The sequence below is a fragment of the Metarhizium robertsii genome, assembly GCF_000187425.2.
Source record: "Metarhizium robertsii ARSEF 23 chromosome Unknown MAA_Scf_1, whole genome shotgun sequence".
In the NCBI taxonomy this organism is placed as follows: Eukaryota; Fungi; Ascomycota; class Sordariomycetes; order Hypocreales; family Clavicipitaceae; genus Metarhizium; species Metarhizium robertsii.
The window spans coordinates 5,747,095-5,761,736 of NW_011942149.1; the positions used below are offsets into that span (position 1 = coordinate 5,747,095).

General features: G+C 51.8%; 4 protein-coding genes across 4 annotated transcripts; 2 read left to right on the plus strand and 2 right to left on the minus strand.

Annotated features, from left to right (window-relative positions):
* Positions 1 to 522: 522 nt before the first annotated feature.
* On the plus strand, positions 523 to 2,200 carry MAA_01848 (ATP-dependent DNA helicase recQ; the record flags this gene model as incomplete). The annotated part of the gene is made up of 4 exons (XM_007819846.2): positions 523 to 602; positions 731 to 849; positions 900 to 934; positions 992 to 2,200. The coding sequence occupies 4 exons, from the start codon at positions 523 to 525 to the stop codon at positions 2,198 to 2,200; spliced, it is 1,443 nt and encodes a 480-aa protein (XP_007818037.2).
* Positions 2,201 to 5,576: 3,376 nt separating this feature from the next.
* On the minus strand, positions 5,577 to 6,134 carry MAA_01847 (plastocyanin-like domain-containing protein; the record flags this gene model as incomplete). Its single annotated transcript, XM_007819845.1, has 1 exon — positions 5,577 to 6,134. One exon carries the CDS (start codon positions 6,132 to 6,134, stop codon positions 5,577 to 5,579), a length of 558 nt encoding a protein of 185 aa, XP_007818036.1.
* Positions 6,135 to 7,492: 1,358 nt separating this feature from the next.
* MAA_01846 (uncharacterized protein) lies at positions 7,493 to 8,167 on the minus strand (the record flags this gene model as incomplete). The annotated part of the gene is made up of 1 exon (XM_007819844.1): positions 7,493 to 8,167. The coding sequence occupies one exon, from the start codon at positions 8,165 to 8,167 to the stop codon at positions 7,493 to 7,495; it is 675 nt and encodes a 224-aa protein (XP_007818035.1).
* A 2,396-nt stretch (positions 8,168 to 10,563) lies between these two features.
* Positions 10,564 to 13,054, plus strand: MAA_01845 (N-terminal binuclear Zn cluster-containing protein; the record flags this gene model as incomplete). The annotated part of the gene is made up of 2 exons (XM_007819843.1): positions 10,564 to 12,777; positions 12,869 to 13,054. 2 exons carry the CDS (start codon positions 10,564 to 10,566, stop codon positions 13,052 to 13,054), a joined length of 2,400 nt encoding a protein of 799 aa, XP_007818034.1.
* Positions 13,055 to 14,642: the final 1,588 nt, after the last annotated feature.

A 14,642-nucleotide genomic window follows, 5' to 3' on the forward strand; every position in this document is an offset into this window, starting at 1 on the left:
GAGTAAGATAAACGTGCAAATGACGACAGTCCTTCTGTCGGCTCCACCACTCTCAGACGCTCATTTCGCCCACGATAAAAATAAATAACGTCTGCCCAGTTCTAATGTCTAAAGTCCTTTGCTACCATGACTCTATCTCGGTGGACGTGCTGGCTCTAGTGTCGCTGGCACAATATTCAATTAATGTCTGGTTGGTGGGTGGCGCCTGCTACCTCTGGACGAAGCACCTGAGGACTGGACCTGCTTCTCCCGCGCTGGGTCCTACCTGCCTCACCCGTGCACCGTGAACCAGTCAAGAAACATCAACTGCTACTCTCTCTAGCCAAACCCCAACACGATGTCGTCAATATGCTCGTGACAGACTTCAACATCCTTGGGCCTCCATATCTGATTCTTTTTGTTTGCCGCTGTACCCCGCCGCCCATCCCACCGCTTCGCTATTTGACATGGTTGAAATCCGAACATTGAGCCTGATTCTCCCGCATCACGACGCGTCTGACAGTGTCTGCTCGCCCTTGCATCATGCCAGCTCTGCAGCGAACTAGTTCGTACACAGACATTGGGTTCACCCTCCGACGGCAATTCAACAAGAATGAGTTCAGGTATGTAAGATTAATGAGAAGCGATACAAGGGGAATATTTAATAGAGCTCTGATGTCCGGATGAAATACATCGTATCCGCTTACATTGCTGACCTCGGCGTGTTCTTTGCTAACGGCCTGGCACGAAGGCCATATCAACGTGAAATCATTGAAGCCGCTCTCAGTGGACACGATGTTTATGTTCAGGCCGCAACCTCTTTCGGAAAGAGCCTGTGTTTTCAACTTCCGGCCGTGATAGACCAAGGAAGTATGTTCATAGTTACACGTTGTACAACCACCCACTGACCCTGATTTCAGTCACTCTAGTCATCTCTCCTCTGCTGAGTCTTATGGTACGGTTAATGGAAGACGCTTGTAACAAAAATGCTCTTCAGCTGACATGCAACTAGATAAACCAGGTCGAAGCTTTGAGAGCATCAGGTGTCGATGCCAGCTCCCTTAATAGCAACACGCCATATCCAGAGAAGGATCGCATACAACGAGATCTAGAGACTGGCCACCCCAAAACGCGTCTTTTGTATGTCACTCCGGAACTTTGTTCTGGTTTCAGATTTCGTGAACGACTACAATTGGTCCATAAGCAGAAGGAGCTGGCTAGAATCGCCATCGATGAAGCACATTGCATTTCTGAGTGGGGGCATGATTTTCGCAAAGACTTTAAACGGCTTTCTTGGTTCCGGGAGACTTTTCCTGATGTACCCATCATGTGCCTTACCGCCACCGCAAACCCTCAGGTAAGGGAGGACGTGCTCCGCATTCTGAAGCTGGACGAGACTCCGGACAGGATTAAAACGTTTCTCATGAGTCCGCAACGGCATAATCTTCATATAGAGATTCGATACACTAAAGACCAGGAAGACAATCGGCTTGCAGATTTCTTGAAGTGGATACGAGCCGTCTACGAGCGGCGACGAATCGAGTCCAGGAAAAAAGAGCTGCAAGACGCGGGTGAACGCCCGGAAGGCGTCTCAGGTATTATTTACACCATATCACGGGACGAGTGTGAGACTCTCGCAGCATCTTTACGCGAAGAGGGAGTTGGGGCCCGCCCCTTCCACGCAAAACTCACCAAGGAAGTGAAAGAAGAGACTTTAAATCGCTGGATCAATAACGAACCTGGCTATGATATTATCGTGGCTACAACGGCGTTTGGCATGGGTATCGACAAGAACAATGTTCGATTCGTCGTCCATTGGCGTATCCCAAAGTCTTTTGAAGGATATTACCAAGAAGCTGGTCGCGCAGGGCGTGATGGCAATGCCAGCTACTGCTTCTTATACTACAGCCGCGAAGATTTAGAACGGGTCATGCGAATGATTCGCAGCGATTCAAAGGAAGGATCAAACCTTGACGCTAGGCTGCGTAGCCTTCAGGCCTTGGCTACTTATTGTGAAAACACAAATTCTTGCCGTCATGCACAGATATGCAAATATTTTGGCGATAGCTCTTCGCCGGCGTGCGATTTCGCTTGTGATTGGCATAAAGATGTTCATGATCTAAAAACGAGATTTCTGAAGGGTTTGGCGAGCCCGGACTGGGTGAGCTCGCAGGTGGAACAAGGCACATATGATGGCCACGATTACTACGATGATGATTAACGACAAAGGCAAGGATCCAAAATGCCACAAGAAAAATCAATCGTTTTCCTCTTGGGCAGCTAGAATGTAAGTAAAATTAGAAAAGAATAGACGTGGCTACAAACTTCCAGGGGGAGTTGCTCTCGAAAGCCACCTCTTCTTAGGCTAGTGAGGCAAAGAGCATTGTGAAGCTGAGTCGGTCCCGGCAATAACTACAAGCACTGGCTTTGGTAGCTGTCTACATGATGCACGATGGGATATGCTTGAGGGCCCAATAGTAGCTAGGTATATGGTCTTTTGTCAATTTCGGCACTATCTGGTTCCAGACTCAGTAGTATTCAACTTGACAACCCCAAGACACGGTCGACCAGTCGATGTAGCATTCGCAACATGTTTTGTCACCATTTCAATGCCCAATGAAGGCACGGTCCGGCTCGAAATTCATGCTACTCTAAGCCGCACGCTTTCCCTACTCCTTCTTCTTGCAAAAGCCCTCCTTCCAACCCGGCTGCATAACGCAGTAGAATTCGTTCGAATTGCAGCAGACTTTACCCTCGAGATTGCACCCGTTGGCTGTGTTATCATTAGTATTTGGTTACACTAGAGGATAATGAGATGCTTACCTCCTGGGCTAATGCATGTCTGCGTGTTAGGGTCATCAGCCTGGACTCCAAGAGCCATGGCGACGGCAACGGCGACAGCGAGGAACTTCATTGTGAATCTTGAGTCGAAGGTAGTAGGGTTGAGTAAAGTGATGAGAGAAAAAGGTGGTGTGATGCTGTTGTTTCTGTTTCTGTTCTTGTTGTTGTTGTTGTGAGTGATGGGTTCGAAGGGTCTGAATTGGGCAGGGCAGACTCGAGCTTTTATAATCGTGGACAAGGGCCGGAATGACTTCATGTCAAGCACGATGAGGCAGGCGCAATGACGCCGCGGAGCTGGAGCGTCGATTGACGGACCCAGATCCGTTAGAGCTTCCTACGCATGAGGCCCTGAGCCAAACTTGCAACAAACGACTTTTGCCACACATTGCATCATGCCACTTACACGTCGCAAAGTCCGAGCCTTGGTAAGGATGGCTTGTGTTTTACCGTGCTTTGGGCAATCATTGTGTCTTTCCGGTATCCTTGTGTTTCGGCCTTTATGTGTGTATAAATATATTCGTCTTGGGTGTAATCATCCTTGTATAAACCCGTTTAACCAGCCTTGCAGCTTTTGGGAGCATGTGAAGCACAAATTCGGTCAAATTTTGGTGCAAGATTGTATTGTTTTTGATTCGGAGCCAAGAAGGGGCAATGCTCCCCTCACAATGTCTTTGTGCGCGAGGGCGTCGTGTAACGGACCACCTGGCAGGAACGTATGGCCTTTGTGCTGTCAGAGCATCCCCGGACGGAGGAGGCCAAGGACCGGCAATGTAACTGGCGATTCATATTCTTCTGAAACTTTTTTACTTCCTTCTTTCTTCTCGTTGCAAATTCAATATTGGGTGTCGTGTCGGACCCTGCAACTACGAGGCAGCATGGTCTGGGACTGGCTTGGCGGTGCTTCTTGGTCTCCGAGAAGGGGTTAAAAAACAAAGATGTACAGGCTGGATTTGTAAGAGTGCGCTTCTCGGCGTCAGGGGATGAGGTTTCCAAGCTCAACCGCTACAAAGAAGAGTGCCACGGGTTGCGTCGTGCGTGGACATTAGCCGAGGCTATTGTTGGAATTCGAGGTGCCGTTACGATGTGTCAATGGGTGTGTGGTCTGTCCGTCGTCAGATGAGATCTCAGCATCGCGATGACGTACGGAGAACTCTACTGTTGCACGATAACGGGCCGGCTATGACTTTTATTGTAGCCTTGACTTCACATGATTTGAATCTTGTTTGAAGTTGTTTGCAAGAGAGCCCCTGCCCTGGCCAAGCCGTTTTGTTTCGTTTGGGAAGGAGGTTGTTGGTTCTGGCTGGCCAAGACCAATCAGGTGATTCTCCGACTCAAAGGATCGATTGGCCCTTGGCAGTAGGCCTCAACCAGTGTAGATATATGTATTTCACTCTTTTCCATCTTCCTTTTCTACGCTCATTTCTCATATCCTCCATTCCTTCACACGGGTACCGTACCAAACAAGGCGACAGATGAGGTTGTAAGTCAAGGTCGGTGAGCATCTATACGACATGTATCCCCCCAAATCACTCCCCATCACCGTCTCATGGATAGCTCTGCTCGCCCAGAATTTACTCAAGCAAGTGAGCTGCGAAAGCCACACAGCAGGGTCCTGCTCCGCCACGTCTTTGTATCGTCCCGCCGCGAGGCAACGATCTTGGTGCATGGGGGGCGGCCAGAACATACGCCTGAACCGCTGGCTTGGGGGCCTCTGCTCCGTATGCCGCAAATAGGCAGAAACATTGCAGTATAGACAGCTGACGTGAGATTACTCGCTGCCCATTTCGGTCTTTCAGGGCTTGCTACCCTCAGTCGACTCAATATGCGGTCCATGCACAACCACCCGCACTCCTTTCAAGACGATGTCGGCGGTGGAATACTTGCCATTACATACTATGTGAAGATTGCAAGAGAAATGTTTCTGGGGATAGAAGACGCTGCGTATAGGGGGTTCGACAAATCAGCCCAGAACCATGCGTGCGTTTCCAGATATTGGAGCCTGGAGCCACACAATTTGGCAGCCTATCCCAGCGCAAGCAAGTCAGTCTCTTGTAAACAGAATTCTGGAAAGAATTTAGCAGCTGTGTTTACCAACTACATCCTTCCAAGGAAACACAAGATAATTTGTCAGTTGACGAGTGTGTAGAGGGAGAAGTTCCTGAGGTTTGGGCCTAAAATATCTCGTACAGGGGCCCAGAGCATTTGTGCCCGAGGCTATGCTGCTGACGCATTCACGGTGGATTGTCTTTTCAGAGGTGACATGTGAAGAGACTGCAATAGGCTATAGGACTAAGTCTTTCTATGCTTAGATGCCCGGCGAAGAGGTTGCCGAACGCGAGGCCACAGGGGGAGGGGTTGATAATATATGGTACGCTGGGTAAAATGGCAGAGTGACTTCAACAAGGTGTTCACCGACGATTAAGATACTCGATTTTTATCAGTTACGTGCGTTCTAACACTTCTGTTATTTGTCCAACTATGACAATGACTGAGCCATTCCACCGAGAACCCCTTCTTCAAAAATGCCACTCGTAGCGACTGAGTAGGCGGGATTTGAATACACCATCATCTAGTATAAGTCTAATGAGTGATCAACGTCTAGATACTCGCTCTGCAGCACAAGTAGTACGCTCAGCAAATAAATTCCACAAACGCAAAGCTCAACATAGCAAAGCCCCCCGAATCCCAGCAACAAAAGGCAGAGGCAAGTGCCACACCATGCATCCAACACGTCGCATCCCACCACTTTGTATGCTTTAAAACCCACCGTTGGGATTAGGGTTGGGAATGACCCTGCCAACGTTATTCACGGGCGGGATGACGCTCGTGCCCGTCAAGGCCGCCGCCTCCTTGTACCTCTGCAGGCTGAGATTGGGATTATCAAAGTTCTGGTTGATGACGCCGGCCATGCCCTGCTGGCAGTGGCTGCCCTTCTGCTGGGGGCAGTAGTACCACAGCGGTTTCTTGTGCTTGACTTGGAGCTGGAAGACATTGGGCGCCTGGCCCTGGTTCGTGGCGAACTCGAAGCCGGGGAAGAAGCCGGTCCCGTCGGCCAGGGGCTTGCACGGCTCGGCAAAGGAGGACTGCACGAGGGAATGGTTCTGCGGGAGGAAGTGCCATTCTACAATGTCCCCAATCTCGGCGACGACATTGTCTGGGTCGAATCTGAGCCCGCCCAGGCCGGCGACGACGGAGTGTGTTACTCCCGTGAGGGTGGTGGTCTTGGTGACGTCGCTGGGGGAGGTGTTGCTGGGTGCTGGGGCGGCAGAGACGGCGGCCGCCAGAAGAAGGGTTGCAATGGCTTTGAGAGACATTTTTTTTAGATCTTTGTGTGTGTGAGTCTCTTGTGGGGAGATGGAAATATATGTATGTTGTATATTGGGGTGTGTAGACGGCTGTAGGAGTGAGCTTGCTGAATGTTGAAGTTGGTGATGAAAAGGACCTGGTAGTGAGGATAACAACCCCTTTATATATTCCTCCCATGCGTCTTACAATGCCATCATCCCAATCTTGAATACTTATTTTTATTGTATTCCCATCTCATGACCTTCTCAGATTCCACATATCGCGTATAAGCCGACAGGCATGTGGCCAACGGCGCCATCCAGCCTCACGTCCCAAAAAACTAAAAAGCATGGACGAATAAACCAGGCACGGCCGCCGATTGGCTGAATGGGGCGGTTTCTTACTGACTGGAACTATTTTGGCGTACGGAACCAGCTGTTGACGTTTGGGCTGTGCTGGCTGTTCGCTGACGTTGGGGCCTCTTTTTGGCGTGTGATCCGTCAAGCCTGAGTGTGTTGTTCTGTATACAAGCAGTGCGCCAGTCAGCGTGGCGTAATGGCATAGCCCGACTTGGGACGAGGGGCCAATCATGACGATTTTTGTACCTGGGCTTGGCTTTGCGCACGGGGACGTGAGTATTTTGGATGAAAAGCCATTTCCCTGCTGGTGATGAACATCAGTTTGTACTGGTCGTCTTACACGTGTAGTGGTGGTGTTGGTGTATTGCATGGGATGGATCCGCGGCTCCAAGTATAGATGTGATATTTCGACGTTGTTGGTACAGGGTCGTTTGAACTAACGAAGTATGTACACATGGATTTGGTCTCTTAGCAAGAACGCGGTGACTGCTGGTCAAATCACCATGGCATTGACATGGCTGTGTCTTGCTGTTTGACCAGAAGCGTCCTGGGCTTTCTCTTGATTTCTCTCATAACGGCCCAATCGTTCGCCTTGATACTGCAATCATGGGGAGCGGAAAGGAAACAGGTCGCCAGGATGATGAGGATATATTCATCTAAGCTGCATCCCCGCAACACAAAGGAGGGTCGTCATCAGCGCCCGGATGTGGTCCATTCTGACAAGTCTCTCCGTTCTTGTGACAAGGCCATTCTGCCACATCATCGGGGTTTCCTCCTTGCTTTCCCTAGCTGGTGGCCAGGTTAATTATAGAGTATCCATTACGCCTTGAAGTGTTCGCAAATAGGCAGTCGCTTCAACAGCGGCCGCAAATGACGCAACTTGAGACCGGCATACATTCGGCCCCATGAGTATTCGTGGCCACTACGACGGAGCATTAGCTACAGAGCAAATCTCAGGTAGTCGAGCGTGGACATGTTCTCGAAAATGATCCATGTCCCCATCAGCCACCTCCTGTACAGGCTCTTACCTAGTGCTTCTTCGCTTCCTTCTGAGCCCTCTTTTCAGCAATCACGCTATCAAACCTCTTAAACACCATGAGGCCCTCAAAGAAACAACTCACTACCCACATCCACCACTGGCCAGACCACCTATCCACACCATGCTTCTGCAGCCTCGTCGCATCCAGCACCATAGGCTCAATCAAGTGGATGGCAAGCACGGGGTAGAAAATAAGCTTGACGGACCAACGGAACATTTCAGGCCCACCTGGGAAATAAGCAGTGAGGATACTCCAGATGGAAGAGCCGGGCACGATCCAGGGCAGGGCGAGGAAGGAGAGAAAGTAGAAAGCGACGGACGCCATGACGAGAGCATCAGCGAACCGAGGAGCGCGGTATGCCGTCATGTAGATGTCGCTGATGCCTAGGCTCTTGCGGGCAATGGCATCCATTTCAATGACTCGGGGGCGCACGTCGTTCCACGACTGCAGAGCGGGCTTGAAATGGACGACGTAGTCGGCACCGCCGGCGCGGATGCGCATGCCCTGAAGGGTGACGTCTCGCAGGGAGGCTCCCCGGGCCTGGCTCCGGGTGAGGCCGCAGTAATGGCGGAGGTAATGGGTGAGTTCGCGCGTGTGAGAGGTGTTCATGTGGCTGAGGATGCGGTCTTGGAGACCTTGGTCTGCGGGGGTGGGAGCAGCCATTGCGACGGATAGCTACTTGAAGATTGGCAACTCGGCAATGCTTGGAGTCTGTAAGAAGACTACGGCGTCGTGACGGCGGTGTTTTTGGCTGAGAGAGAGAATGTCAAGAGATGGAGAGCTGTAGCCGAGGGAACGAGGTGAGACAAGTCTGGTGGCATGAGGCATCAACAAGTGATGTGGGAAGCTCTGAAGCTTGGGCACCCAGGCACTCACGCAAGCAAATCACATTTGGAAGGTGGTGGGGTGCCGCGGGACGGGATTGTCAGAAGCACCGATGCCGTCTGGTTTGCTGTGCAGGTTGTGCAGGATGTGCAGGCTATGTGCATGGTCGTGACGGGATGAAACTGGTCTCCATTGTGGTCATTTGGTACGGAGTACCGCATACGGAGTATCCCATGCAGAGGAACAATTGAGCAAGGAGATGGCACTTGAAATGCACAATGGACATGAGGCCGGTAATGCAGAGAGCACGAGGACGGTCGCGGTGAACTAGGATCAATGGCTGCAGTAGGTACTGGTAGCAGTTACTAAAGTAATTTTGCTTACGGCGTGACGGCCCGCCTGATACTCCGTACTTACATGTAACCTACCTCTGAGTTTCGTGAATGCATTTCCAGATGTGCATGCATCTATCTTTCTGGCGTTTTGTGCCGACTCCCACCCGCGAGTGGACTTGATATGTATGTACTACATACATGTACAGTCCCATGATGCTCTCGGGCAAACAACCATTGGAACTGCCATGCATGCGGCAGAAAAAGAAAAACGAAAAACTTGAGTAATTTTAAGGGGTTAAAAACGCACGAAACGTGGTCCTGGGCACGCGGTAATAAATCCACCACACCGCAAAATCTTCATGCCCTTCGATCCATCGAGCTTCGTGTGAAAGCGAGGGCGGTGCCACTCAATATCAATGCTCGAGAAAAAATTGTGGCGGGTTGACTGGCATCACAGGTGAGCCAGGCTGCCTGTCGTGGAATACAATGGTCCAAGCCAAGATCAAAAGTGCCCCAATAAAACAAGTCCCTCAGCGTCCCCCTCATCTTGTTGGCCTCTTGGCACAGCGGCCATGCGTTTCGAGGCGCACACAAAAATGAAGCCGGTGTGGATGCTTCCCTTATCAATCAGTCACACCTTCGACCATCATCTCCACCCCGACCTCGTGCAGCTCCTCAGCAGTCCCATACACAGGTCCACAAAGCGAGAAGAACTTGAAGCGAAATGCCCACCATCCCTGTCGCGATAATTTCGTTTTCGGTCAGGAATGGCTGCTGCCGGCATTATGAGACCATTTTCGGCAAGCGAACCGAAGCATGGAAGGGAGGGGTCCGCTCTCGGGGAGGCGATGCGGATTCTTATCAATCAGTGACACTGAGAGGATACCTTTTTGGCGCGCAGAGGCCGCGGGTAGCGCCATGTACCTCGCGTGAATGGGGCCGTGCTGGCGCCATCAAAAGCCGCACACTTGCACGCCTTCAATCGGCGTTTGGCGTCGCTGATGCTGTCCGATGCCCGGACCCTTGACACCGTCAGCCTTCCAATCGGCCATATTTATTCTCTGGATCCCCGAAAGATCCGCAATTTTATGACTCAACGCCTAGGTTTCAAGGTGGTTGGCAGACACATATTGATCAAGTCTGGTTGTCATTGGCATGGCACGCCAGGATGAAGACGAAGAAGACACTTTGCAGCTGGGTGAATAGGGAGGGGGGAGAAAAAGACCACGGATTTTTGTTCTTGTATCATTCAGCTTCTGCTAAAAGGAGAAAACTAAACAAAACGAAGAAGGGAACGGCGTATACCAGACGCGTGCTAGTCCAACGTTTGCATTTCAAAGCTTCACCTGTCTGCGCGGCCGTTCGTAAGCCACGGGTTGGACCCTGCCGCTGCTGTTGTGGGAAACGTTGTCAAAACGTGGTGCGCCTCGCAATGACACACGCAGGCCAACGTGCGTCTATTTATTAAACCGAGAGGTCCGTCTTGTTTCCCCTGTGGAAACAAATGTTCCTGGGATTGTACAGAGTACACAACTACAAATTTCCAACGCCCAATTCGGCCCCTGCTCCGCCACCAACTCGGCGTCTGAGCTTCGCATCTTCATTGGCTCGTCATCGTGCGCTTCGGAAGTCCGAGGCCATCGACACCGTTGTAGGGCGCTGAGTCAGCCCACCTCTCACCCCAACCAACGGCCATTTCCTGGACCGCCCTCGTATTTCCGCTCGGTGTTTATCCCAAACAGGCTCGCGGGCAAAATTCTGCACCAATTTTTATCAGATCAGATTGATAAAGATTCCTTTTACAAGCCCAGAGCCCCCCTCCTCATTTAAAGCACTCGCTCCAAGCTTGGCCGCAAGGTCGTAACTCCGACACGCATTCGTGCATCCAGAGTACAGACAATGCCTGAGAGAAGCGAGACGCCGGATTCCGACGCAGGTTCGCGCACCAACGGTGATGGCGACCAACCACCGGCGCGCAAGCGGCAGCGCGTCCGCCTGAGCTGTCTCGAGTGTCGGCGCCGCAAGCTCTCATGCGACAGAGGCTTCCCGTGTGAGCGGTGCATCAAGAGTGGCACCCCGGACCGCTGCAGCTACGAGTCCCGGAACGGCGAGGTCGTCAACGCCTCCTCCGGCATCCCGCCGCCCTTTGCGCAGCTGGATTCTCGCCGCTTTGGAATTGGCGGCGGTGACGGCCCGTCCGGCTTCACGTCGAGAGAGGACCATGAGAGGATTCGGAGGCTGGAGCTGGAAATCGCACAGCTCAAAAATCACCTCGTCAGACCTGGCGGCACCGGTTCATTCGATGGCAGCACCGTCGCCGCCACCGACTCACCGGCGACCAGGAAGGATGAGAACTTGGCCGAGACTGAGGGAGTGCCGCGGCCCGAGGTGCAGGAATGCATCGAGGCCGGCAGCATGAGCGGTGACAAGGGCGAGCTTCGATTCTTCCGCGGCAAGGGCTTCAGGACTCGCTATTTCGGCCCTCACAATGCCAGCATGGCCTTTGTGGAACTGACTGGGCTGTGTCCGTTCATGAGAGAGACGGCCGATGAGTGGCTCAGGCCGGTCATTCTTCACGATCGCAAAGATCGCAAGCGTCGCATGGAGGATCGCGAGGCCCTATTCGCGAAGCAGGACCCGGAACTCGAGGCCTTGCTGCCCACAAAGGAGGAGACGGACGCCCTGGTTTCCGTGTACCTCGACCAGTTTGAGCAGATTCACCGCATTGTGCACATTCCCACTTTCCGCAAGGAGTATGCCGAGTTTTGGAAGCCCGACAGCAAGCAGCGATATGCGGCATTCACAGCCCTAATTCTGGCCATGATGGCGGTGACCAGCTGTGTGCATACCCACGACAGCCTCAAGTTCATCGGCATGATGTCCAATGCACGCCACTGGGCGGAGAAATGGATCTGGGCGTGCGACGCATGGCTGTCACGGCAGAGCCAGAAGCACCGCAAGCTCATTCACTTCCAGATTGCCTGCCTCTTATACCTGGGGAAGCGAGTCAACACCATCAAGAAGAAGAGATTCTGGACCAGCTCCGGCGCTCTCATCCAGGATGGTATTTCCGTTGGCCTTCACCGGGAGCCCAGTCACATGGGCGGCAAGATCACCGTGTACAATCAGGAAATGCGCAGGCGGATATGGACGACGGTGCAGGAGTTCGACATGCAGGCGTCGTTTGATCACGGCCTGCCCACCCTGCTCAGCCAGCTTCACTACGACACCAATGCCCCGAGGAATCTGGACGACGAGGACTTTGACGAGGAGACGACCACGCTGCCGCCATCCAAGCTGGCCAAGGAGTACACCTTCAGCTCGTTCCAGAACCTGTCTCGACAGAGTCTGCCACTGCGGCTGGAGCTCAGCCGTCTGCTTACGGGACCGCTGTCGGACATTGACTACGACCAAGTGATTCGATACACGAATGACTTGACGCAGGAGATTGACGCGCTGCCCTCGTGGGACATGAACATGGAGGGCTCCAAGGAGAAGAAGAACCCCCTGATTGCCTACACCCTCCTCCACGTCCAGCTCCGTCAGTACATCATCCCGCTTCACCAGCCGTACCTGAAGCTGCGCAAGCAAAACTCCAAGTACCAGTACTCGGAGATTATCTACTACAACGCTGCGCGTGACATTGTGCTGCTCCACGACAAGCTCTACGAGCAAGGCATCCGGTCTCTCAACTTCCTGCGGGAAGACGCCCTCACCACAGCCATCAACCTCTGCAGCGTGACGATGCTGCAGCCACGCGGGTCCACCAACATGATCATGATCAACTCGCACCACACCCTCAAGCTCATTGAGAAGTGCATCGCCATGAAGGAAGACCGCCTCCTGCGGTGCGGCAATAACGAGCCATGGGGCTACTCCATCATGTGTGCCGCCCTCGGGCTCCTCGAAGCGCACCTGGGCACCAAAACTACCGAGGTGGCCAAGTCGACGTCTGCAGAGCGCTTCGTCAACCTCCACTACAGGCTGCTGGCAAACCAGGAACCCCCCGTGCCATCTGAAAACATGCCCGAGACGCCCATCAGCGGCGCCACGACCCTCTCTGCGCCTGGTCTGGGACCCAGCCCCGGCCTAGAAGTGCCTGACCGGCCCAAGGTATGTCTCTCCCATGATGTATTATACGACAACCCACTCACTCTTTGGATTCTACCGAGTATACAAAAAGTTGCTGACATTGGAAACCCAGTCTGTTACACCATTCATCTTCCCACCTTCCATCCCAACTGTGCCCGTAGACCCAACTACGGCCCCGGCAACAGCATGGATGATTGGCGTGGGCGACCAAGCACAGCCCTTTAACATGGATCCAAGTCTGGAACTCCTTGGCCTCAACCTGAATGAGCTCTGGGGCGAGTCGTGGGAGCTCGGCTAAGAGTGATGGGGGGGGATAAAGATCGTCTCGTTTATTCTTTTTTTTTTTTTCCTTTTCAACAAATCATTCGTGCATATTTCATACATCTGGGCACTATATAGTCTCGGCGACGTATTTTATAAAGGGAGGGCGGAGGAGAAGGAAACGTCCGTAATGATAACGACTTGTTTTGCGAAATGACTGGGCGAATTTACTGTACAATAGAGATACCAATATACATACCTAGCGGCTCCGATTCTCAATGACACGAGTGCATGTCGAGAAAATAGAGACTAGTATTAACATGCGTGTGTAATTCCTGCGCTTTGGAATTAATACATCTTTTGCATATGTTTATGGATTTCTTTTATGCCAGTTAACTCTGTTTTATACATGGGTAGTATTCCGTATGCAGTTAGACGCGAGGGGGTAAAGAGCACGCGACACCCCACATACTCCCCTGTCGAACGCTCATCTGATCCACCTAAAACAGGAACCAGCTGTGCAAAAATTATGAGGAAAGAAAAAAGCGCGGGCTACTCCGTGTCGAATATGAAAAAAATGCGTGTTTATGGGGCAATTTGCCGTTTGTTCTCTTTGGGCAAACACATAGAGACCCACTTAGCTCCATCTGTGGGTGCTGGTGCGTACAAGTATGACTCACAATGGTCTCCGAAGACGCGGAGCAGCAGACCGGGTCCCTTTATATGCCACATTTGCTTCGTCTGTTTCTAACAACAGGTGTTCAAAGCAACATAGCTCAGTGGAAGAGCGACGGGCTCATAACCCGTAGGTCCCTGGATCGACACCAGGTGTTGCTATCTTTTTTGGACTTTTGTGATTTGTTGAGGGTGTGGTGAGGTGGTGCGTGGTGGTGTCCTGTGTTTGACTGAGGTTTTGTGTTTTTTCTTTTTTTAAAAAAAAAATCCATTAGTGTAACTTGGTTTCGTTTCTTGTTCTTGTCTTATGTTGCTATGGGTTCGTGATATTTATAGGGTGTTTCTTGGTGTTTAGGTCTGGGAAAGTGAGGCGATGAGACATGCGGGCCTCAGGTCGTCGATGTGCATGTTTCGTCTGAACTTGCATCTTCCTTTGGGCCATTTGACCTGGCTAGCTTCATGCCCATGCCATGCCAGCAAGAGTCCATCAATCCGCGCTGTTTATTTCACCCGGACACGGTCCAGTCTCGGCACTTGATAGTATTGTGCACCACCAAACCTTTCAATTCGTACCAAACGCACGCACGACGACACACCCACCCTATACACGCCAGAGAAAAAATATATACATTAAGAAAAAAAAAGCAAGAAAGAAAGAAAGAAAAGAAAAGAAAAAAAAGAAAAAAAAAAATTTCACGACACCTACTCCCAGCACCACCCAGCTCACGCAAACCCGTCACGAAATACTCATGCCCGTCATTCACACCCGCACCACCGTCAGCCCATCTCCCATGGCATCGGCTGGCATCGGGACTGCCAGGAATTCATGGCTGCATGGAGCTAGACAAGCTTGATGCGTTTCTGTAGACCACTTGATGAAATAAAACGTGTTAGCCATGTATGTAGTTTCGAGATGTCTCATGTCTTGTCCCTCTTCTTTTTCCTAGCAC